At 43.6% G+C, this 25,293-nt stretch overlaps 1 protein-coding gene across 1 annotated transcript in view; it reads right to left on the reverse strand.

Moving 5' to 3' along the window:
• The window catches only part of SLC43A2 (solute carrier family 43 member 2), a 114,592-nt gene extending 90,077 nt beyond the window's left edge, over positions 1 to 24,515 (reverse strand). The window contains exons 1-2 of the mRNA XM_077480557.1: positions 24,321 to 24,515; positions 9,803 to 9,992 (exon numbers count right to left, since the gene is read on the reverse strand). Coding sequence (XP_077336683.1) covers positions 9,803 to 9,962 — 160 coding nt within the window. The 5' untranslated portion in view covers positions 9,963 to 9,992; positions 24,321 to 24,515. The remainder of the gene's footprint in view (positions 1 to 9,802; positions 9,993 to 24,320) is intronic.
• Positions 24,516 to 25,293: the final 778 nt, after the last annotated feature.

Below are 25,293 nucleotides of genomic sequence, written 5' to 3' on the forward strand. Positions count from 1 at the left end.
GTTACCAGTCCTTATAAAAACTTTTGTGGACCAAGCAGGTTGTGTGTTAGTGTTTAGCAGACTGTGCGTCAGTCCCTATACCGCTGAAGGACTGCTGCAGTATAGGGCAGCGGTCAGCAGTAGTGCACGGCAACCCTATGTATTGTGGACCGATAGCGGTCCTTACAGAACAGCAGACTGTAACGCACTCAGGCCTATGTACCGTAGCACCCTATACCAAGTTACCAGTCCTTATAAGAACTTTTGTGGACCAAGCAGGTTGTGTGTTAGTGATTAGCAGACTGTACGTCAGTCCCTATACCAATGAAGGACTGCTGCAGTATAGGGCAGCGGTCAGCAGTAGTGCACGGCAACCCTATGTATTGTGGACCGATAGCGGTCCTTACAGAACAGCAGACTGTACTGCACTCAGGCCTATGTACCGTAGCACCCTATACCAAGTTACCAGTCCTTATAAGAACTTTTGTGGACCAAGCAGGTTGTGTATTAGTGTTTAGCAGACTGTGCGTCAGTCCCTATACCGCTGAAGGACTGCTGCAGTATAGGGCAGCGGTCAGCAGTAGTGCACGGCAACCCTATGTATTGTGGACCGATAGCAGTCCTTACAGAACAGCAGACTGTACTGCACTCAGGCCTATGTACCGTAGCACCCTATACCAAGTTACCAGTCCTTATAAGAACTTTTGTGGACCAAGCAGGTTGTGTGTTAGTGTTTAGCAGACTGTGCGTCAGTCCCTATACCGCTGAAGGACTGCTGCAGTATAGGGCAGCGGTCAGCAGTAGTGCACGTCAACCCTATGTATTGTGGACCGATAGCGGTCCTTACAGAACAGCAGACTGTAACGCACTCAGGCCTATGTACCGTAGCACCCTATACCAAGTTACCAGTCCTTATAAGAACTTTTGTGGACCAAGCAGGTTGTGTATTAGTGTTTAGCAGACTGTGCGTCAGTCCCTATACCGCTGAAGGACTGCTGCAGTATAGGGCAGCGGTCAGCAGTAGTGCACGGCAACCCTATGTATTGTGGACCGATAGCGGTCCTTACAGAACAGCAGACTGTACCGCACCCAAGCCTATGTACCGTAGCACCCTAGACAGACCAAGTTACCAGTCCTGATAAAGAGCTTTGTGGAACAAGTGAGTTGTGAATGATTAGCAGACTGCAGCAGAAGGGCAGCAGTCAAGTATAATATTCTTTCTATATTTGGAAGAAAGAATATTATACGTGTACAAGCCTATTACCGTACCACTGATACCAGTCCTGAAAAGAACCTTTGTGGAACTAATAGTAACAGCAAGTCTTTAAAATTATCCTCACTGCCTGACACACTGCTTCCTGCCTGTCCCTATACAAATTGGCAAAAAAGAGTAGGCTGGAACGATTAGCTGGAACAGCTCTTTTGTGGACCTGATAGTAACAGCTAATGATGATGATGATGATGATGATGAAGAAAGACTAATCTGGCTGAGCTGTCCCTAAAATAGCAGCATACAGCGCTCTGTCCCTTTATCTAAACTGACAAAAGAAACTCAGGCTGCTGACCTAACACCTATACCAGTCCTGAAAAGAACTTTTGTGTACCAAATAGCTAGCGTTTTCTCTGTCCCTACTCCACACAGGATCCTTTCCCTACAGTGACAGAAGAAAGAATGTAAAATGGCCACCGGATCGGGTGTATTTATAGGTTAGGGGGAATGTCCAAGTGTCCATGAGCTGTCATGTCTCAATTGGTTGTCCTGTAACACATGATAAACGTGTCACGAAAGGTTAAAGTTCTTGTATACATTAAACACGTAAGTCCGCCGGGGCGAACGACGGAAAAAGGCGTTCGAACCCGCGGACGGCGAAAGTCGGAAATTCGCCGCGAAACGACCGCCGGGCGAAACGTTCGTCCATCACTAATGGTTATCAAATGTGCATGGTCATAGCAAATCACTAATTGGACAACAGCATAAAAAATGCTTTAAAATTTTCAAATTATTATAAGTTCTGAATTAATTAAAATGTGTTAAACAGTTAATTATACAATCTATACAGCTGCTATGAGCCAAACATTGGCCATACATGGATTTTTTTTTTTGATCAGTCAGCGAACTGATGGAAAAACTTAATGGATTCCCCATCCAAGCAAGGCGGATGGAGGAATCCTCCCCGCATTGCTATTGTATTCTGCTCAAATGGCAATATGTGCTGACTGAATGAAAATTTACCAACAGTCCCGTTAGAGAAGAGTTGATCATTAGATTGACTCCTCTTGAATGGGGCCAGCCCTAGATCGGTCCCTTTTGAACCAGCCAGATTTCAATCCTTCTATGGCCAGCTTTAACCTGAGGGGGACCTGTTATATAATTACACCAGGTTTGCCCCCCATCATGGCTACAACCTAACCTCATTCTCTTTCTTAAACAAACAATGCCAATATTGCAGTACTGGACACCTGAGCGGTTATTTTAGGTAATAACATCTATTCCATTAGCAGACTCCAATATAAATATTACTGTAGTGTGCGTTCCCAGATGTTGCCAGCTGTGAGGGAATGGGTGTTCAGTTTTGCAGGAGGTCTCGGGAACATCTAGTTCTACACGGATCCCACTGGATAAACTTTCATGAATGTTGATGTATTGAGAACAGAAAGTCGCTTGAATTAAATGTTGTTTATTTTAAAAAAATCTTGATTCTCAAAGAAAAAATAAAATAAAATAATGCCTACATTTAACACAGTATTTTATAAATGATTTATATAAATCAAAAAACATTTGTTGACTTCAGTTCAGTTTTCCAATACTAAACAGGTTATTTTTGTTGGTTATTAAAGCCAGTTTAGATGGTGTATTCAAGTTCAACATTGGATGCCTCCTATACATCCAATGTGATCACAATTGATAGATATAACTAGCTAAGACTGGAGAAGCTTCTGATATCTATGGGTATGTTTCCAATACAAGCTTCACTTGGTAAACAGAGCAATACAACGCTCAAAAACAGATTAAGCCTTGTACTATTCCCTTGAGGCAAAAAATGTCCATCTGGCTTCTCCAAAAGCAAATGACTCAGATTAAAACCAGACAGCTTCTGCAACAGTGAGTGGCAACAGTTCAGATACAAAATACATGCTTAGAATTATCATTTAAAGAAGAACTCTGCTAATTTCACTTACAAGCACTTGGGACTTGTACTAAATTTCGTGTACTATACATTTCATTTTTTTTATGTTGTAACCCCTTGCTGCCAATTTCTGGACATTTGTGGCTTGAACCAGCCAGAACTGTAGGTGGAAGGGGTGCCAGGGATACTGGGACGAGTCAGAAGGCTCTACATAGATTAGTAAACTTGAAACTATCGCTTCATTCTTTTGTTTGGTGCTCTACGCATTTCTGAATTAGTCCTAAATATAATGTAGATCCAATGTTGCCTCTAATAGAGCATTTTGAAAGAAAGATCACCTGAACCAAGGAGTTTGTACAGAACAGTGTAATAACTAATTTGTACCTGAAGTTGTGTGATGTCTAAAGTCCTGGTTGGGGATACCTAGACAATTCATATTGATTACACTGAGCCTTCTACTGAAAACATTTAAATGGCGTTCTCACCTGAAAAATGCACCTGTAACGTTGCGATCTAAACACTCAATCCCTCTGATATCCCCACAACTATCTGTATACATTTGGAAGTTCGGATCATACACAAATTCAGCTTAGGCTATTGTGTATTTTCAGTTCATTGTGCCTCAAAATATATTTACTGACACAGCTGGCACTGACATGAATACATCTTTTACTGACCATACGTTATGTGACCACCACAGAGCCACGTGCAAGTGAACCGTCTATCCAGAGAGACAGAGCAATTACTTATGACTATGATGCGCCAGACTTTAATATGGTGACTTTAATATGATTTTCCCTGCTTAAAAAACAGATTTGCAAACTCACAGTATTTTTTTTTAATCTAATTTAATTTGATTAAGGTACTTATATAGCGCCGTCAATTTACGCAGCGATTTTACATATACATTGTACATTCACATCAGTCCCTACCCTCAAGGAGCTTACAATCTAAGGTCCCTAACTCACATACATATACTAGGGCCAATTTAGACAGAAGCCAATTAACCTACCAACAAGTAAATTTTCACAGTACAAGAATAACTATTCTATGACCACACACTCATTTGACCTTCCATGAACAGAACTCTTAATGTTACTTTTATTGTTCAGTCAAATCTCATCACTATATACGTTTTCAAGAAACATTATGAAAGCTTGGAAATTATTCTGAGTAATGGCAACGTTCCGAACAGAATTGTCAGAATGAGTGAGTGGGTTTGTCATATTATGTGTAATACCATCCAAGTAACCTGTACAGCTGTCGTTTAGAATGCTACCTATGTGACAACTCAACAGTCCTATTTGGTTCAACGTCTCCTTATTATTACCCTACTTAAAGCTAAAGATGAATCTGCTTACAGTTGCCTTTTCTGGTTTAACACCCCCTCTACATTTTTAAAGGCACCCTTTTTGTTTTCATTGCATACCTTTTTTATACTTGTTTGGTTACTGGGAGGAGTTGTGCAAATTTCAAAATGCCTTGATGGGCATATGGTAGACTGGATTTGCATGCATATCACTCCAGGTAACACCCACATGTAATGCTGAGCCTCAATGGTACAAAAATCCAATGAACGAAAGGGGTTGGTCAGGGACAGTAAGGCTGTCGATGAAAGAGCTAGATGACACTGAAATGCTCCAGCCAGAAAATATGGCAGGCTCTATCTGACTTGCTGCAGCTTTTAATGCACACCGCAAGGAGCTCTTAGCCCTTGTACACACGGTCGGAGATTCAGTCGGAATGTGTCCGATCGGAGCGTTTTGTCGGATATTCCGACTGTGTGTGGTCTGCATCGGACTGTTTCCGTCTGAATATCCGTCGGACCAACTTTTCCAACTTGCCGGAAATATTTTCCAACAAAATGCTCCGATCAGAGATACTCCGATCATGTGTAAAGAATTCCGATCGGACAAAGTGCCACGCATGCTCAGATCAAATTCCTACACCAAAGCTATTGGCTACTAGCCTGAACGTAGTCCCGTCATAACGAAATAACGTCATCACGTCTGATTTTGCGACAACTTTGTCCGACCGTGTGTATACAACATTTTCAGACAAAATCCGTCAGACAAAATCCGTCGGACAAAATCCGACTGACAAAATCCGACGAATTTGGTTGTCGGAATCTCCGACCGTGTGTACAAGGGCTTAGTGTGCAGTGAAAGGAGAGTAAGCAGTTTCAGAAGAAGAAGCCTTGACTAACTGGTGGAAAGTTCAAAACTAATTTTAGAAAGTATTATTTTATTGAAAGGGTAGTTGATATTTGGAATAAACCTCCAGCAGAGGTAGTGAGACAGTCAACAGTAAGGGTCCTTTCACACGGGGCGGATCAGTTCTGATCCGCCCCGTGGATGTCCGTTTGCTCAGCGGGGATCACTCCGCCGATCCCCGCTGAGCAGGGAGATGACAGGTCTGTCTCCGCACACTGTGCAGGGACGGACCTGTCACAGCGCCGCTCTCCCCTATGGGAGATCGGATGACGACGGACCGCAGTGCCCGTCGTCATCCGATCCGATCCGCAGACGGATGGAAAAATAGCTTTTTCCTCCGTCACACTTTTTCGGATCGGAGCGGGTCGGATGTCAGCGGACATGTCACCGCTGACATCCGACGCTCCATAGACCTCTATGGAGCACCCGTTCAGGTCCGCCTGAAAAACTGACAGGCGGGCCTGAACGGGACGTTAGTGTGAAAGGGGCCTAAATGTTTTCAAACATGCTTGGAACAAACAAAGATCTATACTTAGACATTATATACTAATATATACTTAAAAAAAAAAAATGGGCAGAAAAACTGATGGGTGTACCTGATCGGGCAGCCCTGTGAAAGGGTCATTTGGCCTGTGAAACAGCTTTAAATGTGAACGACGGCAAAAACAAATAATAAAATAATCTCTCTTTCTGTGTTTATAATATTTGTGTTTTTGGTATGTAACATAAAAATATATTAAATTTTGATTTTTTTTGTATCTAATAAAATGCACCCTAGCATGATATCCTTTCTGTATAGCTACAATGAGTAAAGCCATCAGTTCAGATTAAATGTAAACATTATGCTGAGGAAGCATAAAAAAGTCAGCTGAGGTCCACAGTTGGCACTTCTAATGGATGAGAGAAGAAACTCCTCCATTTTACAACTCAGAAGGTTCTGCAAAAAGTGGAGTTTAAAATTAAGCCACTTGGAAGGAAATAATATGTCACAGCTAGATCAATGTTCAACAAAGGAGGAAACTGCTTATAAGAAAGGAAAATCTGAAGTTCTGATGCCTTTATGCGCATCTCCATAACAGCTTTGTGCCAGGTCACTGGAGATAAACGTTCCAAATAGCTGTGCTTACAAAGAAGTTACCACTAAATCCATTACATTACAAATTAACAGACGCTGAACAACTCAGCATTTGCTTGTTATAGTATCTAATTAAGGAACTGATGCATGTACAAGCGTACACTTCTGGGGTAAAGGTTCTCTTCAAATCTGTGAACTGACGTCAAATCGGGCAACACTGTGTCAGAAGGACAGGAAGCTGTGTCTGAAAATTCTGACAATCACACGTGGTGAATTTTGCTGGACTCAGATCTGTATGAATTTTTATTGTCAGCTATTCTCCTTTTAGGCAACTGACCTGGAAATATCTCCCTAAATAGATATATAATCCAAGTGGAAAAACATATTTTGTTAGACCAGATTACCAATCAGATATATCAAGACTCAAGATAAGAATAGTTATTTAAAAGCCAGTATTAAAGCAGACCCCTCCCCACTTAAGAGTAACTTCAATTACTTTTGCCCCACCCCTGCTCACCTACGCGTTCATCTTTGGAGACGCACCAGACGTCCCTGGTTTCAGGGGACAGTCCCCGGATTGAGGACAATGTCCCCTGTGCCTGTCTGTCCCCAGATTTGTCCTCGGATTGCAGGGTGGGTGCTGAGGCAGAGCGGGGCTCAGTGGCATCGGTATGGGTTTGCGGCCCGCACCCGGGTGCACTAGAGGGGGGCACTAGGTCCGAACTGGCACTGGCCCCGCATTGAGAGGGGCACCGCAGCTCTCTCCTCTTTCTCCTTCCCTTCCGGGATCTCTTCAGCTCCACACAGTGTGTGGGGAGGAGGGAATGAGGCAGAGACAGATGTCACGGTCCCACATGCCACAATCGCATTCCTCTCCCCAATGGCTGCACTCACTGTACAATGCTTCCTACTCGGCTCTGATATGACAAGTACACAGGCCAGGAGAAAGCGCTGAGGAGGAGGAGGGACACCTCGCTACAGCATCTGCCTGGGGGCCGGGGCTGAGGTCTGTAATAATAGGAGTCTTGGGGGACATGGTGTTTGGGAAGGGGGGGGTCTCGTAACAATTTTGCTGCCAGGAGTTATTTTAGGGAGGGGGGGGTTAGAGGATATGTAATAGGGGTGCTTTGTTTTGGGTTAGAGAGGAATTGTGCTAGAAGGGGGGGGCAGATTTGAAGTTTGACGCCCCCAGCATAATTCGTCTCCCCTCCCAAACCACCCCCTAGCACATATCCTCTAAACCTCAACCCCACATACAGTATGTCCCCGGTTTTCATTTTAAAAATCTGGTCACCTTAGCCCGAGGCCTCTGCTGGGTCTCTAGGACCCACCAGACATCTGCACACATCTTAGCAGACGTGGGGGGTTTCCTGTTCATGTGAACACACTGCTTGTCGCCGGAAAACTTGATACCTGCAGAGTCTGCATGCATGCGTGGCAAACACCTACATGTACTGGATTCCGAAGCAAATCTGCACATGTTCATCAGTAAAACTATCTTTTGGGACGTGTCATATGGACATTTCATGGGGCAGTGGGGGTGCTGTGTCATTCTCACCTAAGCGAGAAAGAAGGAAATGCAGCCTTGCAGCAAATCGTCAGAATCCCTTAAAATAAAATAAAATCGAATTATGGGAGAGGGAGTGGGAGGAGCCAGATGTAAATAATTTGTTTTATGGGGTGAAGTCCGCTTTAATAAACTTCACAACACTGATCAAATTTCTATATAAAAAACAAACAAATCGTGCCGCTGAGACCCTGTGCCAGTCACTCTGTTCTCGTACAAACTCACGGTATATATAAAATCATATGCAAAGTGGTTGGAGGGAAGCTTCAGAATGGCAAAGATGCTTTTATTACAAATTATGTGAGAAGACTGCAATATCTCTTTACATAGTTCAATCACAGACTGTTGTTGGAAAGAAGACCTATGTAACTGAACTGCAGGAAACAGGGATGTGCTGTGTGGCGGATCTACATATATAATTCATCTGTATATTTGGCTATTTGTCTAGAGTCCAGATTTAAAGTGATACTAAACATACAATGTGTAATTGATATTGCTCCTTCCATTTCTGTATATGGATGATTGCACTGTAATTATTTTAATAAAAAAGAAATCTAAGTACCTTTTTCCTAATCGATATACAGCTGTCACATGACCCAGCTCTTTTCCATTCTGTCTGCAGGAAACCATAAGCAGGAGGAGCTTCTAGTCCTCTGCTGCTGGTCTCATGTTCAAAATAAAAAAAAACAGACTTTGGAATACAGAGTAAAAATAAATAAATAATATCAATAAAGTAAATTGTCATACAAATATATATTTTAAAACAAATATGTATTATTTTTTGGCAATAACATGGTGTGGGTGAAATTCTGACAGTCATAGGCTCTGTCGCGCTCCTCCAGTCGTGTTGTGTCTTAGAATAACAAGGGGGGTGAAGCCTCCAACAATCTACATGTAGCATCCCACCCTCGTGTTTAGCTGGTTGGTGAAGGAGGAGGAAAGGAGTGGGCCGTCATTTACCACTGTGTGCCTGCCCACATGTGTGACTCCATAATCACATGGGTTGCTCAGATGTTATAGAGAGGAATTGCTCAGCATAAAAACTCACTGAAAACTGAGCATGTGCAGAACTGCCAACACTCCTCTCCTCCAGATGCATTGGGGACTTGGAGAGAAGGTGGAGATAGAGAGCAGCAGGATCAACCAGGATTTTGGCAGAATACAGAAAACAAATCTCATAGTGACCGAGTTTGTATGATCAGCATGTAATACACCATTTATTAATACTTTTTTATGATGTGGCACTTTAAAAAATGAAACTGTATTCAATGATAGTTACCACTAATCTAATGCCCTGTACGCACGGTTGGACATTCCGACAACAAAATCTGTCTGATTTTTTTCCGACGGATTTTGGCCCAAACTTATCTTGCATATACACGGTCGCACAAAGTTGTCTGACAATCCGATCGTTCAGAAAGAGGTGACGTACAACACGTATGACGGGACTATAAAGAGGCCAGTAGCCAATAGCTTTCGTCTCATAATTTATTCTGAGCATGCATGGCACTTTGTCGATCGGAATTGTCTACACACGATCGGAAATTAAACAATCGGATTTTGTTGTTGGAAAATTTTAGATCCAGCTCTCAAACTTTATGTGTCAGAAAAAGTCCAATGGAGCCCACACACAATCGGAATTTTCCGACAACACGATCTGATCACACATTTTCCCTCGGAAAGTCCGACCGCATGTACAGGGTATAAGTATATTCACCAAAGAGGTGGTTCTATGCTTAGTCTAAGGTTAATTAGCACCAGTGGCACACATTCCACAGCATCGAAAAACACTGAAAACAAAGGTAATAGATGAATGTTACTAGTTCTAAATATTTCATACCTGGATAATGGCACAGGTAAGAGTAGAATCCTTCAGATTTAAGCATAATGAGCAGGGAGCCCCAGCCCAAAAGTACTGCAGAGAAGAAAAGGTTTTCAACCACTGCAGTAACTGCCATCCACCATCGGCGCCGATGCGCTGTAGCCAGTGTAGGTGCCATTTTTATTTCTTCTCTTTACGGACTTTTAATCTGCGAAACAAGACATGGAATATTACCCACCTATTTCAAGCTAAAAGTTTCATAAATAACAGTATCTGTGCATATTCCAAAAATACCTGTCACAATTACAATCTATAGCATTATACTAGAAAACATCTGCCTGTCAAAAAACACGTAGCTTCAGTTTGCTGTCGTACTCCTTGCCAATAAGAATTGCTTATATCGTAGGTTCCCATTCAACTTATCTCGGACACATATCTGAATGACCGTAAGCCTCAGGCAATAAGTCTCTTTTTACAGATTTTCAGGGTTACATTCTCCAAAGTAGACATTCAGCATATATAACTGTCAGAAAACACATCACCTTCTTTTATGAAATACCTTTTAGAGTGAGTCACTCTGCAGAAATTACATCAGTTCATGGGAATATTTCTTGTAGAAGTCTTACAAATACAGGTCCAGCCCACACAATGTATGTACTTTTCTATGTGTGAAATGAGTGCATTGATATTCCAATCCACAATATAGGTCTCATTCACAAGGTCAAACACCACCAAGAATCAGCCTAATGTTGCGGCTGGGCTGACAGGTAGATGCAATCAGCCGTGGGCAGGAGGCCCATATAAAATCAATGACAGGTGCCACCACTGTTTACATATATTTGCATTTCTAAAGATTACATGTGACTAGGGACAGATGAGTGACCCTGCACAGAATGTGCGCATCTAGAGTAACTCATCTGTCCCTAATCCCATGAACCGTTGGATGTGCGGTTACATGTGAACAACTGTGGTGCTTGCCAGCCTGCCATTCATTTCTACAGACTTCCTGCCAAGGCTGATCACAGCCACCTGTTAGCCCAGCAACAATACACAGATTTTTTGCTGCTGCCCCCCCCCCCCCCCATATTAGGCCATATGAATGAGTCCTCATACATAACTCCCAACTGTTCCTGATTTCGAGGGCCTGTCCCTGATTTGGAGCAATGTCCCTCTGTCCCTCATTTGTCCCTCATTTTGGTCTGATCTGTATAGTTGTATATAAAATGCACTTTTTGTCTTTCAAAAAATGTTTCTCAGGGCTAAATCTTTCATCCAATTTCTAAATTGCTTCATTTGTACATTTTAAAAGCCAATATAAAGGAATAGTAGTGGTAAAAAAAGCACTTGTGGGTTTGATTAACCTTTTTTTGGAGTTAATTCTCCTTTAAGGGGGTGTGGCAGGGGGCGTGCCCTATGCCTACATACATTTGCTAGTAGGTGTCCCTCATTCCCATCTCAAAATGTTGAGAGGTATGCTCATATAGCTGGAAGCAGGAAGTTGTGAAAAGAGATGATTGTGTCTAATGGTGCGCTCTAGGCGACTTCCTATTACATGACTTTATCAAGGGTCCCTTGACCCTTGATAAAGTCATGTGGCATATGATGCAACGCGTCGGGTGGAGCCAGTGACATTACGTTTCGGGGCCTTCTGAGAATCTAGCAAGCAGGGTGGCTTGTCTGAAAAATGCCTCCTATCCAGCTGATTGTTTGAAAGCGCTACTTGTCGGCCTGGGTTATGTGAGTTTAATCTGTGTGGTTGTAGCTCGCAGAATCTGTAATCACTGCGCAATGAAAGTTTTTCTCATTTAGTGTCAAGATATGTGACCGGATCGGATCTGAAGCAATACGATCGTGAGCGATAGTGGTCCCGGATAGTTTCATTTCTGCTGTGGGAAACGATCGCAAGCCAAACTATCTTCAGATAGTGGTGGGACTCTGTTTTCTATGAATCAGAGACTGCTCATTAAAGAGGGATTCCACCTACAAGAAAAATATTAAAAGCCAGCAGCTATAAATACTACAGCTGCTGACTTTTAATAAATGGACACTCACCTGTCCCAGGGTCCAGCGATGCCGGCAGCCGAGGCCGATCGATCGCTCGGCTCTCGGCTGCTGCCGCCACCATTCTAGGTGAGGGAATCAGGAAGTGAAGCGAATCGGCTTCACTTCCCGGTTCCCTACTGCGCATGCGCGAGTCGCGCAGCGCAATAGGAATTGTCCGCGCTGCCTCTGGGACCCGTGTGTGTCCCAGCAGGCAGCGCGGCAGGACAGGAAGAGGCATAGACTCCCATGGGAGTCTATGCCCGGAAGTGGGTGTAAATACCTGTCTTTGACAGGTATCTCCACCCCCCTCCCCCCTGAAAGGTGCCAATTGTGACACCGGAGGGGGGGAGGGTTCCAATCAGCGGAAGTTCCACTTTAGGGTGGAACCCCGCTTTAATATGGACATAGTAATCAGCACATTTAGTATATATTAATCAATATCTTCTGTCTTTAGCACAGTGAGCAGGTGATGTCTTTAATAATATTTTATTTTTATTTTTTTGGGGATTACTATGTATTAATTTTCACTGGATTATAATTATATGTTTTTTCTATTTGCTTATTTTTGGGATGTTACAGGCTGTAATAAGCACAACAGCACTTTGTATTGGATGTGAAGGAGTTTTTTGTCTTCAGCACTTATTATTGCTTATTTGCACAACATTTGTGATAAGTGCACAGCTTTTTTGCACCTTGCTAATTGTTTACACTACATGTTTTTGCACTTTACCCCCTTTTTTTTACTTATTTACATATGATATTAATGTATTTTGCACAGTACTGTTTTTCTATAGTAGCTTCAGGATTGGTAGCTTTGTAGGCTGTTCAGGAGTTAGGCTGGATTCACACCTATACATTTTTGGTGCTTTTTGCAGATTTTCACTACAGAACATGTTCCATAGGAAACCATGTTAAAAAGACTGTAGTGCAAATATGCAAAATGCAAAAAGCACTAAAACTGCATAGGTGTGAATCCAGCCTTAGGCTGAACAGCAATAAGCACAACAGCACTTTGTACTGGATGTGAAGGAGATTTTTTGCTTTCAACACTTATTATTGCCTATTTGCACATTATTTGTGATAAGTGCATAGCATTTCTGCACTTTGTCAATTGCACATTAATTCTTTTTGCACATTTGCACATGATATTATTGCATTTTTGCACAGTACTGTGTTCAATATATATCCTCATAGCAGCCTCAGGATTGGTAGCCTCGTACCCCTTCTTTGAGATTGTGTAATAGGAAGTTGACTAGAGCGCACCATTAGACACAATCAATCCTTATAGTGACAGAACACTGACATAGTTGCAGCTTAGTCATTTAGGTTTTTTCTATACATGTGTATTATCCTCACATATTTATTAATATCAGCGCTAAGGCTTTTTCCCTTTGTGAAAAGAGATGACCAGCAGAATTCACAACATTAAAGGGATTTTTCAACTAAGTTTATATTGGATTGTCAAAAATTACTATTGTTTGTATTGTGATGTGATATTGATGTTCTAAAATGGAAAGTGTATGATGCTGTGACCATAAATTTTGTCAGTTTTTTACAGGTAATATACAGTTTCCATTTACATATTTCAACAAAACAAGGAAGTCCAGATATTGGCATACTTTTATTGCAAATAGTTTTTCTTGTATGTTCTCCTTTTTATAACAGAGTTTAGGTAAATATTAATTTTCATAGCCCCACAATAACATAACATGGAATCAATCTATTTCTTGACATATTAATGTCACCAGAAATTGTACTCAGGAAATAATAAGAACTCGAGCTCTATAAATAGTATTACATCTTTGTCAGAATGCAACCACTGTTGTTTACTAGTAATGAAGTTTTCACCCATAACTACTGTTGAGATCTACGCAGAACACTGCAATGCATAATGTGTTACTGTAGAAGCATTGATAAAATTATTGAAGCAGAAAACTGTCATGAAAAGTATGTTTTTTTGTTGTACTTTAGCTAGTAGTTATAGTATGCATTACTATATATATATATATATATATATATATATATATATATATATATATATATATATATTTTTTTTTTTTTTCTTTTTATTTATTTAAATATATATATTTGTATGCTATTTATTTTTACTATATTACAAAGCTGTTTCATAGCAGGGGGAATTGTTTTGGCTCCAGAGTAAAGCAAGCCATAAAGTTAAGGTTTCCCTTGCTCACCCTCCCTTCACGCCAAGGCCCCTTTCACACGGGTGCCTTCACTATGTGGAATGCGCTTGATCAGCGGGGGGTTCTCTCCAATGATCCCCGCTGAGCAGGCAGAAGACAGGTCCATGTCCCGCTCTCCTCTATGGGGCAATCATATGGAAACGGACCGCCTGTCCCTTTCCACCTGATGCCATCCGATCCACCGGATGGATAGAAAATAGGACCACCATCCGTCTGTTTTGGAGGACAGGATCGGATCGGATGGTGGTGGGTGTTAGCAGACATGTGCCCACTGACATCCGCCGTTCCATAGAAGACAATGCAGTGTCCGATCAGGTCTGCTTGAAAAATTCACAGGCGGCCCTGATCAGACAGCCTGTGTGAAAGGGTTCTAAATCAATAGATTCACCCATCTATTCTAAATGGCGTGGATGGAAGAATTTCTAGTTACAGCTAATGTATTCAGACAGCTGTTGCTCCCCGAGAAGTCAGAATACCCAAACAATGACTGCATCTGATAGGCTGCAATCACTGTTTTGCTGAGAATTTTCCACACGGCTCCTTTCATTCAGGTCGAACTTTGAGGAGCTGGTGGATGTGGGCAAGGCCACCCATGGCTCAGATTTCAGCTGATTCACAGGAATCAGTCGAAATTCGAGCCATGTATGACCAGCTTAAAGCCTCGTACACACAATGAGAATATCAGGCGAATGATCGTCCATTTTTTTTGTATGCCGGTCTCATATGAAAATATGAAGAGGTTTCTAAAGTTACGAAAACTCTCGTAAGACAGAATACAACTTCAATGCAGTGTATTGTATTGTATTGTATTGTGTTCTTTAATTTCAGAGCATGTGTGGTCTTGATCACATGATTTTTTTCTTACAAATACTATACTAATTACACAAAAATAGTTTCTTCTGTTATCGTAAAAGAAAAAATTTCATGTTTGATACTTTCGCATAAACTGTCATGATCGGCTCTTGAAAGCTGTATACTAATGAATAGTTTATCGGACAATCACCCTGAATGCATTTATTTTTCGTCCAATATTCTCATTGTGTGTATGGGCCTTAAGGGCGAAGCTGAAACCACTCCAGATAGACGATGGATCCATCCTTGCCTTATATCTCAGATAAAACTGCCATCTCCTTTTCTACAGTTTTGGCTGATGGGCTGCACAAACAAATTCTAGCTTTGCATGAGACGAAAAGTAGCCTGTTCCCAACAGTGCATGGTGGAGCATGCATGAAGTGGCATTGTCATAGAATAGTGCCTAGGTATGCCTTAATGTGATCTGATACTTTGCCACACTAGGGGAATACATGGGTTCCCTGTGTTGAAGCCATTAGAAGTTGACTGGACCTAACTTTCCTATGCCTCTTGGAGCAGCTGCTGGAGCCCCCAAAAAACTTAGTAAATAATCCAGTATATGGACAATAAAAAAAAAAAAGAAACATAAGGAGACCTCAAAATCTAACTGCTATCCCACCACCTCTGTTTTACAGCCCAACTCCATTAAAAATGTATATTGGCTTTGGACAGAATGGGGAAAGGTTTGAGAGCCTGCGGGGTTTTTATAATTGTCTATGACCAGACACGGAGGATTTCCCATTTCTGTCTTTGTAAGAACAAGACAAGAAATGAAGAAAACAAGCGTCGGTGGACAGGATGGCACAGATGAAGTTTCTAAGCCTTCCGTTCTGTACTACAGGTTCAAATTAATTACTTTAAATACAGCCCTCAACATGTATTTCACACAAACCTGATAGGAAAGCATTTAACCAGACAGGAAAGAAGTCACCAGGTTCATTCTTATCACCTGCATGTTGAGAGGAGCAAAGATCTAATGGGTTAGTTCCACTTCCTTGGTAGATTGAAGAGTGTAGGGTGGAAACTAATATAAAGATAACCAAACAGCTTCCTTAAAGAGCCAACAAACATAATGGATCATGATAAGGCACAGACGTTGTTTGCTTGGTTCAGGTGCTTCCCATTCTGAGCTTAGTTTATTATTGTAAAAACATCATATCTACAAGGTGACAAACATTAATGCTTTGACCCTTCCTTTTAACACCTGGACTCTCCATGTTTTATCATACAAACATTAGGAAACACTACTTGTGGACCTATAAGTTATTTTATTGTGTTTGTCAATGAGAGGAAACTTTTGCTGGGTAAACAAGGAAGGTTTAGGTACACCAGCATTCTGCTAATGCAGATAATCTGTCTACTAGTCCTGAACAGGTTGTTTTCTACAATGCTTGGGATGGTCTTCTTTTAACTTCCCATTCATGAAAAAAACATCTAGGGCAGAGGATTTGTAAGGCCTCTTCCACACGGGGGGGGACCTATCGGCAGGCGGACCCGATTGGACCCTCTATTATCCCCTAAGGACCGGCGAATGTAAACAGATGTGTCCAATTACACCCGCTGACATCCGGTCTGATACGCTAAAAACAGACGGATGGGGGTTCCATTCCCTCATCCATCTAGCGGATCTAATCGGATGGCAGTTGGGTATAAACAGACAGAAGGTCCATTCACATTCAACCGCCCATAGAGGAGAGCAGGCTGTGTCTGTGTCCACTACGCATAAGCAGAATTCGTCTTTGCACACACTGGAATCTGACAGATTTTCTTTATCCACATTATACAGAGCTTGGATGTAGCCGCTGCTCAGCCAACAAATTTACATCTGCCTCTTTTGCTTTTTAATCAAAGAATGTTGAGCAGGAGGCTGCCAACTTGGCAACCCATGAAATACATTTCCTGATGAACTAGCCAAAATGATCTCAGTGTATGGCCAGCTTAACTGTAAAGCCGCTTTCACACTGACAGACCGATCGGGTCCATGTCTGTTTTTCAGGTGGACCTGATCCATAGTTCTCATTGGAGCGATGGGTGTCAGCGGACATGTGCCCGCTGACACCGCCGTCATCTGATCATATCCTGTCTGCTAAAAACAGATGAACAGGGATCAGTTCCCCATTCGCCTGGTGGATGGGATGACAGTTGAATGGAAATGGACAGTCAGCCCGCTTCCTTCCGACTTCCCCATAGAGAGCAGCGGGCTGTGTCTATGTCTGCTCTGCATAGCGGAGCAGACACGGACCTGCCATCCGCCAGGTCAGCGAGAATCAGCAAGAGAGAGATCCCCCACTGAGCAGAAGGATCTGCTTGACGGGGTCCATCCTATCTGAAAGGGGCCCTAGACAAAGGGTGCAAAGTAGTGATCTACTATTCTAGACTCAATAACATACTAATAGATATATTCTTGCCATATCTGAGTGGAATCACCCTTTAACAAGGTAAAATAAGTCATGATGTACCAAGGTCACCCAAGAATAGGACAGAAATAAGGCAGCCTTACTTACAGTATGTACCAAAGCTTGCTAAGCTCAGTGGAGCTTTAGTGTAAATATCAACAGCACTAGTATTTTGGGAAAGTACTGGTGACATTTACTAATTTACTAGCACAAGGCTAAGTACAGTTCACCAGCTTTTGGGGAAATCTGTTCCTCCCAGCCCACAAATATCTACATCAGTTCTTCTGATCAATGCCAGTCAATGCCAGCCACGTATCCAAAATGTAAAGAATAAACTCTCCTTTAGGATGTGATTGCTAAATAAAGCTTTGGACCTGTTGTGAAGATTGTTGGTGCGCTGGTGACATACTTCTTGCTAGCTACCAAGCACACTGTGTGGCAGGGGCCACCTGCTTCCAAGCAACCGAGCACACTGTGTGGCAGGGGCCACCTGATTCCAAGCAACCGAGCACACTGTGTGGCAGGGGCCACCTGATTCCAAGCAACCGAGCACACTGTGTGGTAGGTGTTGCCTGTGTTTAAGCAACCAATAAAAAGGAGGGGGGGGGGGAGTGGAACAGGGGAACTGACAAGCCCCCTTGCCCTACATACCTAGTGATGGCACTCTTCTCAGGAAAGTGCCTGGCTCCCAAGACAAGCACCATCAATCATAGCTGGTTAAATATTCATCTGGTGGGGGTGGGACTCTGTCAGCCATGTTATCTCAGCTAAGAGACAAGCTAGAAAGACGAAGGAACATGCTACGTGTCCCTTGTCACCTATTGGACAGGAGCGTTCTACAGGTGTCACAGAGACAGGAAGTAAGAAAAGTATAGTTTGCCTCTGTGCAGGGAGACTTTTCTTATCAACACCAATTTTTAGTAAGAATTGCTATAACAACTCCATCCGAGGATGGAACAAAAATAAAACTGGGCTGGCGTTATTCTTTAAAGTGGTTCTAATGTCAAACTGTTTTTTTTACCTTAAAGTGGCTCTAAAGGCTGATGGTTTTTACCTTTTTATTCCATGCATGAAAGTAAAAAACCTTCTCTGTGCAGCGATGTTCATGATAGCCTCAGATGTACGGGGACTCTACCTCCTAATTGGCTGAAACAGCAGCAGGAGCCCATTGGTTTGCGCACAGCAGCCCCAATCTTCTTCTTTTCGGGTGCCCCGTCAGTGCTCCTGCACCAACGGGGCAACTGAAAAGAAGATGATCAGGACTGCTGTGTGCAAAGCGATTGCACAGAGCAGGTAAGGCCCCTTTCCCCACCAACGGACCAAGCGGGTCCCCCTGTCTGTTTTTCAGGCAGCCCAGTCGGACCACCCATTGTTCTCTATGGGGCAGCAGTGCCTGCTCAGTGGACAGATCCCCCAATGAGCAGGCGGATCCACTTCGTCTGAAAGGGGCCAAAGTATAACATGTTTGTTATTTAAAACAAAAAACAAAGCTTTAATACCACTTTAATGCATTCCCCTAAAAAACGCCCCACTATTGGCTGCCGCTGCTGTCAGTCAAAGTCAGTTAGCCAATCAAAGGAGAGAGGGGCGGGGATGGGTCGGGGCTCTGTGTATGAATGGACACAGGGAGCTGCGACTCGGGTGCCCCCATAGCAAGCGGCTTGCTGTGTGGGGGCACTGAATGGGGGGGGGGGGGGCAGAAACACAGAAGAGAGACCCGAGTAGAGGAGGATCCAGGCTGCTCTGTGCCAACCCAACTGCACAGAGGAGGTAAGTATGACATGTTTATTATATTTATAGGGAAAAAAACAACTTTACAATCACTTTAAAGTAGTTTTAAACCCTGTTACATCACATGTAGCTACAGGTAAGCCTATGATAAGACTTACCTGTAGGTACTGTGAATATCTCCTTGCACAGTTTAGGTGATATTCACTGTATCCGCATGTGCTGAGATCATTGGCGCATGCGCACTGAAGAACGGCCCGCTTGTGCTGTTTCTTCAGTAGCCATGCCCGGTGACTGCCGCTCGCATGTGCAGGAGAGACGTCATTGCGGTTCCAGCGAATCACAGCATCACAGCCCGCAAATCCGGAAATAACTCTGGAGACATGTTGCCGGTCACATCGGTGTACGGGGACCGCTGCAACAGCTTCGATCTAAGGTAAGTATTCCAATAATTAGGGTGAAAAACAAGAAATGTTTTCAATTTCTTCCAGGAAAAGAAGTAGAACAATGAGGCAAGGTTCACACTATCCCACCCCAGGAACGCACGTGTGGGATAAACGTACAGCTTATCAGATGCACCAATAATTCTTAATAGCCTACTAGCTCATTATAGAAAAGGATGTCACCGCTCCAGGTAGGTTAGATTGAAAAGAACCTCTCCTCCTATTTGGAAGCCACAGGTGCTGGCAACGCATATTCTGGACAGCCACACTCCAAAAATTTGCCTTAATTTGTTAAAAGGAATGAAAAAATACATGCCACAGCAGAACGGACAGAAGAACTGACGCGTTTCGCACTATCAGTGCTTAATCATAGCTCATGATTTTTTTTCTTTTTTCTCAAAACTTCACTACTAGCTCATTATGCCTTTGTCTTACAGGTTTTTGTTCCCTGAGTTTACAAGCACTTTAATCGGAGTATGAGGCTCTGTTCATATCGGAGTTACCTGTGCCCTGTGGGTAGGGTTGCCCTGTTCATATCGGAGTGACCTGTGCCCTGTGGGTAGGGTTGCCCTGTTCATATCGGAGTGACCTGTGCCCTGTGGGTAGGGTTGCCCTGTTCATATCGGAGTGACCTGTGCCCTGTGGGTAGGGTTGCCCTGTTCATATCGGAGTGACCTGTGCCCTGTGGGTAGGGTTGCCCTGTTCATATCGGAGTGACCTGTGCCCTGTGGGTAGGGTTGCCCTGTTCATATCGGAGTAACCTGTGCCCTGTGGGTAGGGTTGCCCTGTTCATATCGGAGTGACCTGTGCCCTGTGGGTAGGGTAGCTCATTCATTTTCATGTCCGCAAAACACGAGTAAAAAGTCCCGGAGCCTTTTTTTTAGAACATGCCACAAGGCATTACATGGTGCAGTAGCACACACGTGAAAATGCAGGCGTTTTGCCGATGCGTGTGTACGGCTATTAAGAATTATTGGCGCATCTGATAAGCCGTATGTTTATCTCACACATGCGTTCCCGGGCATAGTGTGAACCTTGCCTTGGAAGAAATGGAAAACATTTCTTGTTTTTCACCCTAATTATTGCTTATAGACAAGATGTGAAAGACATTAGCAGAATTATTGGCTTATATAAATGAGCATGGAGTGTGGGACAGGTAACTGCTGCAATTAGTGGAAATGGGCGACCTTGCTGTACTGCAATTATAAAGGACTTTCCTATCGCTGTATACACGAATGTACGTGCTGTGTGCAGTCTGACTACAGCCAGCACATCCTATGATTATGGCGACGTCCGGGCTTATCCCGGGACAGCGCCTCATCCTCTCAACACAACATCCTCCATCCCCGGCCGCCCGCCTCACACTCCCCTCACTGAGGTGAAACAAAACAAATAAGCGCGCTCCAGACGTGAACTACCCGCCCCCTCATAAGCCGGATTGGTCGGTCGATACTAGTGCACGGCCTGTGATTGGTCGCTGAGCAGCAGCAAAGCACGCGGAGGAGACAGGTGTCAGAGTAGCCGGTTTGAACCGGCAGGCGCGAGACTGCGGCTCTGCGGCTGAAGTGCACGAGAAGAGAGCCGGGAAAGCGCGAGGGTGGGAGGAAGTGGGGGAGGAAGACGGCGGAGAGAGTGTGTGTGAGGGAGACATGGAGGCAATGTCACCAAGGGGCGACAGAGAGTGGCTTATAAACATTAGTGGGTTATGGTAGAGGGGGGTGAGAGGAGACATCGCGGAAGTCAGCCATGTACAGCTCCTCACCAGGGTGACACAATGATGGGGGAGGACGGGGGTGTACAGGAAGGGAAGCTGAAGGGACAAGACAACCGAACAATGGACTTCTCTAATCTGCTGCCTCTTGGTGTGTCATAAATATACTATGGGGGCCACATATACCATACTATGAAGGCCACATATACCATAGGGGGCACATATACCATACTATGGAGGCCACATATACCATGGGGGGGGGCACATATACCATACTATGAAGGCCACATATACCATAGGGGGCACATATACCATACTATGGAGGCCACATATACCATGGGGGGTACATATACCATACTATGAAGGCCACATATACCATGGGGGGCACATATACCATGAGGGGCACATATACCATACTATGAAGGCCACATATACCATGGGGGGCACATATACCATACTGCGAAGGCCACATATACCATGGGGGGCACATATACCATACTGCAAAGGCCACATATACCATGGGGACCACTAATATTATGGAGGTCACATATACCATGGGGGCCACACATATTATGGGTGTCACATATATCATACTATGAAGGCCATATATACCATGGGGTTCACTCATACTATGGGTGTCACATATACCATGGGGGCAGCAATGCCCAACACACAAGGAAATTTGCCTTGATTCCTATGATTTCAGTTCAAATTATTAGAGAAGTGCATGTAAATCACACTTGTTCCCACACCCCTGGACAAAACGTGTTACCCTTTACCAGACATGATGCAGGGGTGCTCTAATGGCACCCCCCACACAATGGAAAACCCGGCAAGTTTTCAGGTGAGGGAAACCACCAAAGCCTGGTGTGGTTCCGTGTGGCTGCCCTACAGGTGCATTTTGGAAGAAGGTTGCGGGACCGTTTCCCGCAGGTACAGCCCACCTATTCCAATGTAACAGTTGCTATGCCTTGTGCAAACACACAGCAGCATAATAGTGCGAACCTAAAGACCTGAGGCTTGTTTACACCAGATGCAGTCAAGTGCATTCTTAAATGCAGAACAAAGGCACATACATGCAAGAGAAATGAAGAAAACACACACGAATGCGCAGAAATGCACCACAATTTAAGAAAACATTGAAATAATGGAAGAAATTATTTAAAAAAAAACACACCATCAATGCACTATAAGGCTCTGTTTACACCTAGGCGTTTTGATTTCAGGCAGAAAGTCGCGCAATTTTTGCCACAATTTTGAGGCTTACAGCAGAAAAACACCCAAAAACGCCTAGGTGTGAACAGAGCCTCAGTGAACATGTAAACACACATAGTGAACACCGAGATTGTAGCCCTAAAAGTAGGACATTGCATTGTACCCCCTATGGTGACTAAAGAGGAATGAAATGTCACTTTGTAACATTTCAATAAAGTTGAAGGAAAAACATAATTTACGACAAATCGGCTCTGTGCAAACAACTCCTACAAGCTTTCTGTTGTACCTGCCTGATGAACTCCAAAAATAATTTGATCCCCCAAGAAATGTTCACCAGCTGACCCTCCTGTGCTCTCTGCTGACCATAATCAGTTACATTGTTCCCAGTTTTTCTTTGAGGACTATATGCCCCCCCCCCCCCATTTTCTGAAGAAGAAGAGTGGGGGGGGGGGTGTTCTATTCTATGATAACAACATTTCTCCTCCAAAGATACAATGGAGTGTTTTCACCCTAAGGCTGGGCATACATTATAAAAAAAAAATTCTATAGATTTCGTTCAGATTTACCAAAACCATATAATATGAAGTCAAATCTAAACACTTTCAATTTGTATGCAATCAGGCAGGGGCCCTTCTACTACACAGTTGAAGGTAAATCTAAAAAAAATTGTATGGTGTATGGCCAGCTTAAGACATAAAGGGGGTTATTTACGAAAGGCAAATCCACTTTGCACTAAAAGTGCACTTGGAAGTGCAGTCGCTGTAGATCTAAGGGGAAGATCTGAGATGAGGGGAAGCTCTGCTGATTTTATCATCCAATCATGTGCAAGCTAAAATGCTGTTTTTTATTTTCCTTGCATGTCCCCCTCGGATCTACAGTGACTGCACTTCCAAGTGAACTTGTAGTGCAAAGTGGATTTGCCTTTCGTAAATAACCCCTTATGTGTAGCAGGATCACCAGGTTAAAATAAGGGGGAAAAAAGAAAATGAAGGCAGTCAGCTTATCTATAGCCTGATAAACTGCAACGTGTGACATTTTTTCTTGTTTTTTTTAGATACACTTGACTAAAGGGGTATTGGATGATAGAGGGGTCATTGCCGTGGAAAGGGGGAACTGGTGAGAGAGGCTGTCACCCTATTGGGGGGAGGGGTAAAAAAAGAGGGGTTCCTTATGCTATAGTAGTCATTAGCTGGTAGTGCAGGGCAAACAGCAAAGATGCACTCTAACCCATAGAGATAACGCTGTATCCTATAGTGATAATGCTGTAACCTATAGCGATAACACTGTATCCTATAGTGATAATGCTGTAACCCATAGCAATATCGCCGTATCCTATAGTGATAATGCTGTATCCTATAGCGATAACGCTGTAACCCATAGCAATAACGTTATATCCCATAGCGATAACGCTGTAACCTATAATGAAAATGCCGTAACCCATAGCAATAACTTTGTAACCCACAGCGATAACACTAACCATAGCAATAACATGGTAGCCCATAGCAATAACGCTGTAAACCATAGCAACCAGCCCCAGCCTTCATGACCGAACAGCTGACTGGTTCCTATTGATGTGTGCAGTGATCGGTGGGGATTGTCTCCGGGAAGGAGCCCCGTATCCTCTCCGGACGGTGATCGGTCTGTGCGGTGACAGAGGACACAGAGCGATCACTCAGCGCAGGAATAGACGGTGATCGCTGCCAGTGGGCAGCAGTTATGATAGCGACCGATAGTCATTATCATCCCCCATCATGTACAAGTTCCCGGCGGACACAGAGTCCACAATTGTCAGTCCCGTCCTGTGACCGGTGATCACTGTCACATCTCTATGATGTGTAATGATGGGTTTCATTGATCCGGGCTGTCACCCCCACTCCCCATCATCTCCCCAGCCCTCTGCCTCCATCCCGTACACGGGACATCACTGGTCACTTGCTGTCTTACCGGCTGATCAGCTGTGAGGATGACAGCGCACACGGGCCGGGGATCTGGGCAGCTCAGTTCCTTATGTGGCCAATGACGGCGGTTGGGGGCCCCGAGGCTGCTGCCGATCTCAGGTTGACTTGGACCGGATGGGTGCCGGACGGTGCCGCAGCCTCTTCTCCTTCTCGGGCCCGGCCGACTTGTTATCTCATTTCTTTATTCAGGTCCTTTTTATTATTGCGGAGCCTCTGAGAAAAACAATGAGCGCATTTGATTGGCTGAGGCTGGCTAGAGACAGAAAGCAGCCAATGAGAATTCGGCTAGATAGAGAGAAGAGATGGAAGGAAGACACAGAGTGAGCAGAGAGCTGAGTGAAGTCAGATTGGGGAGAGTGAGATCGGAGCAGATAACTATACAATGGGCTCCTCTATACACAGGACGACCCAAATCCCAGCTCTTCATTCATCCCCTATTTATTGGAGGATAATAGGATTTATGACTATGGTCTATAGTCCTATGAGGAGCTGACATGAGCCTGATCTTGTTTTATACATCACATACTTCAACAGCACCATGGGTGGAAAAAAATCTGTACTCTTAACACAATCATTTGTAGCAACCCTATTAGATTGTAAGCTCCTATGAGCAGGGCCCTTTTGTATTTTATTGTATTGTAACTGTAATGTTTCTCTTTATAACTGTTGGCACTATATACATCCTGTATAATAACAATAATTATGATAATACTGAGGCTCCATCAGGATCACTATGGGAAAACTTCTCTGGATGTGTATAGCTGCCAAACATGTCTGTTTGTTGTTTGCTTAGAAGGAAACCTGACTCCAGATACACCGGCCAAGGGCCAATGGCAACTGAGAGGAGAGACAAAGAAGACAACGTACCATCACCCACCAAGCCAACAAATAGACATTGGAAGCTCTCTTCACTTTCCAGACAAAGACAGTGCTGAATAATGACTGGTCAAGCAATACAA

This window comes from Lithobates pipiens, unplaced genomic scaffold (genome assembly GCF_037356315.1).
Source record: "Lithobates pipiens isolate NorthernLeopardFrog02 unplaced genomic scaffold, aLitPip1_a1.2 Scaffold_16, whole genome shotgun sequence".
Taxonomy (NCBI): Eukaryota; Metazoa; Chordata; class Amphibia; order Anura; family Ranidae; genus Lithobates; species Lithobates pipiens.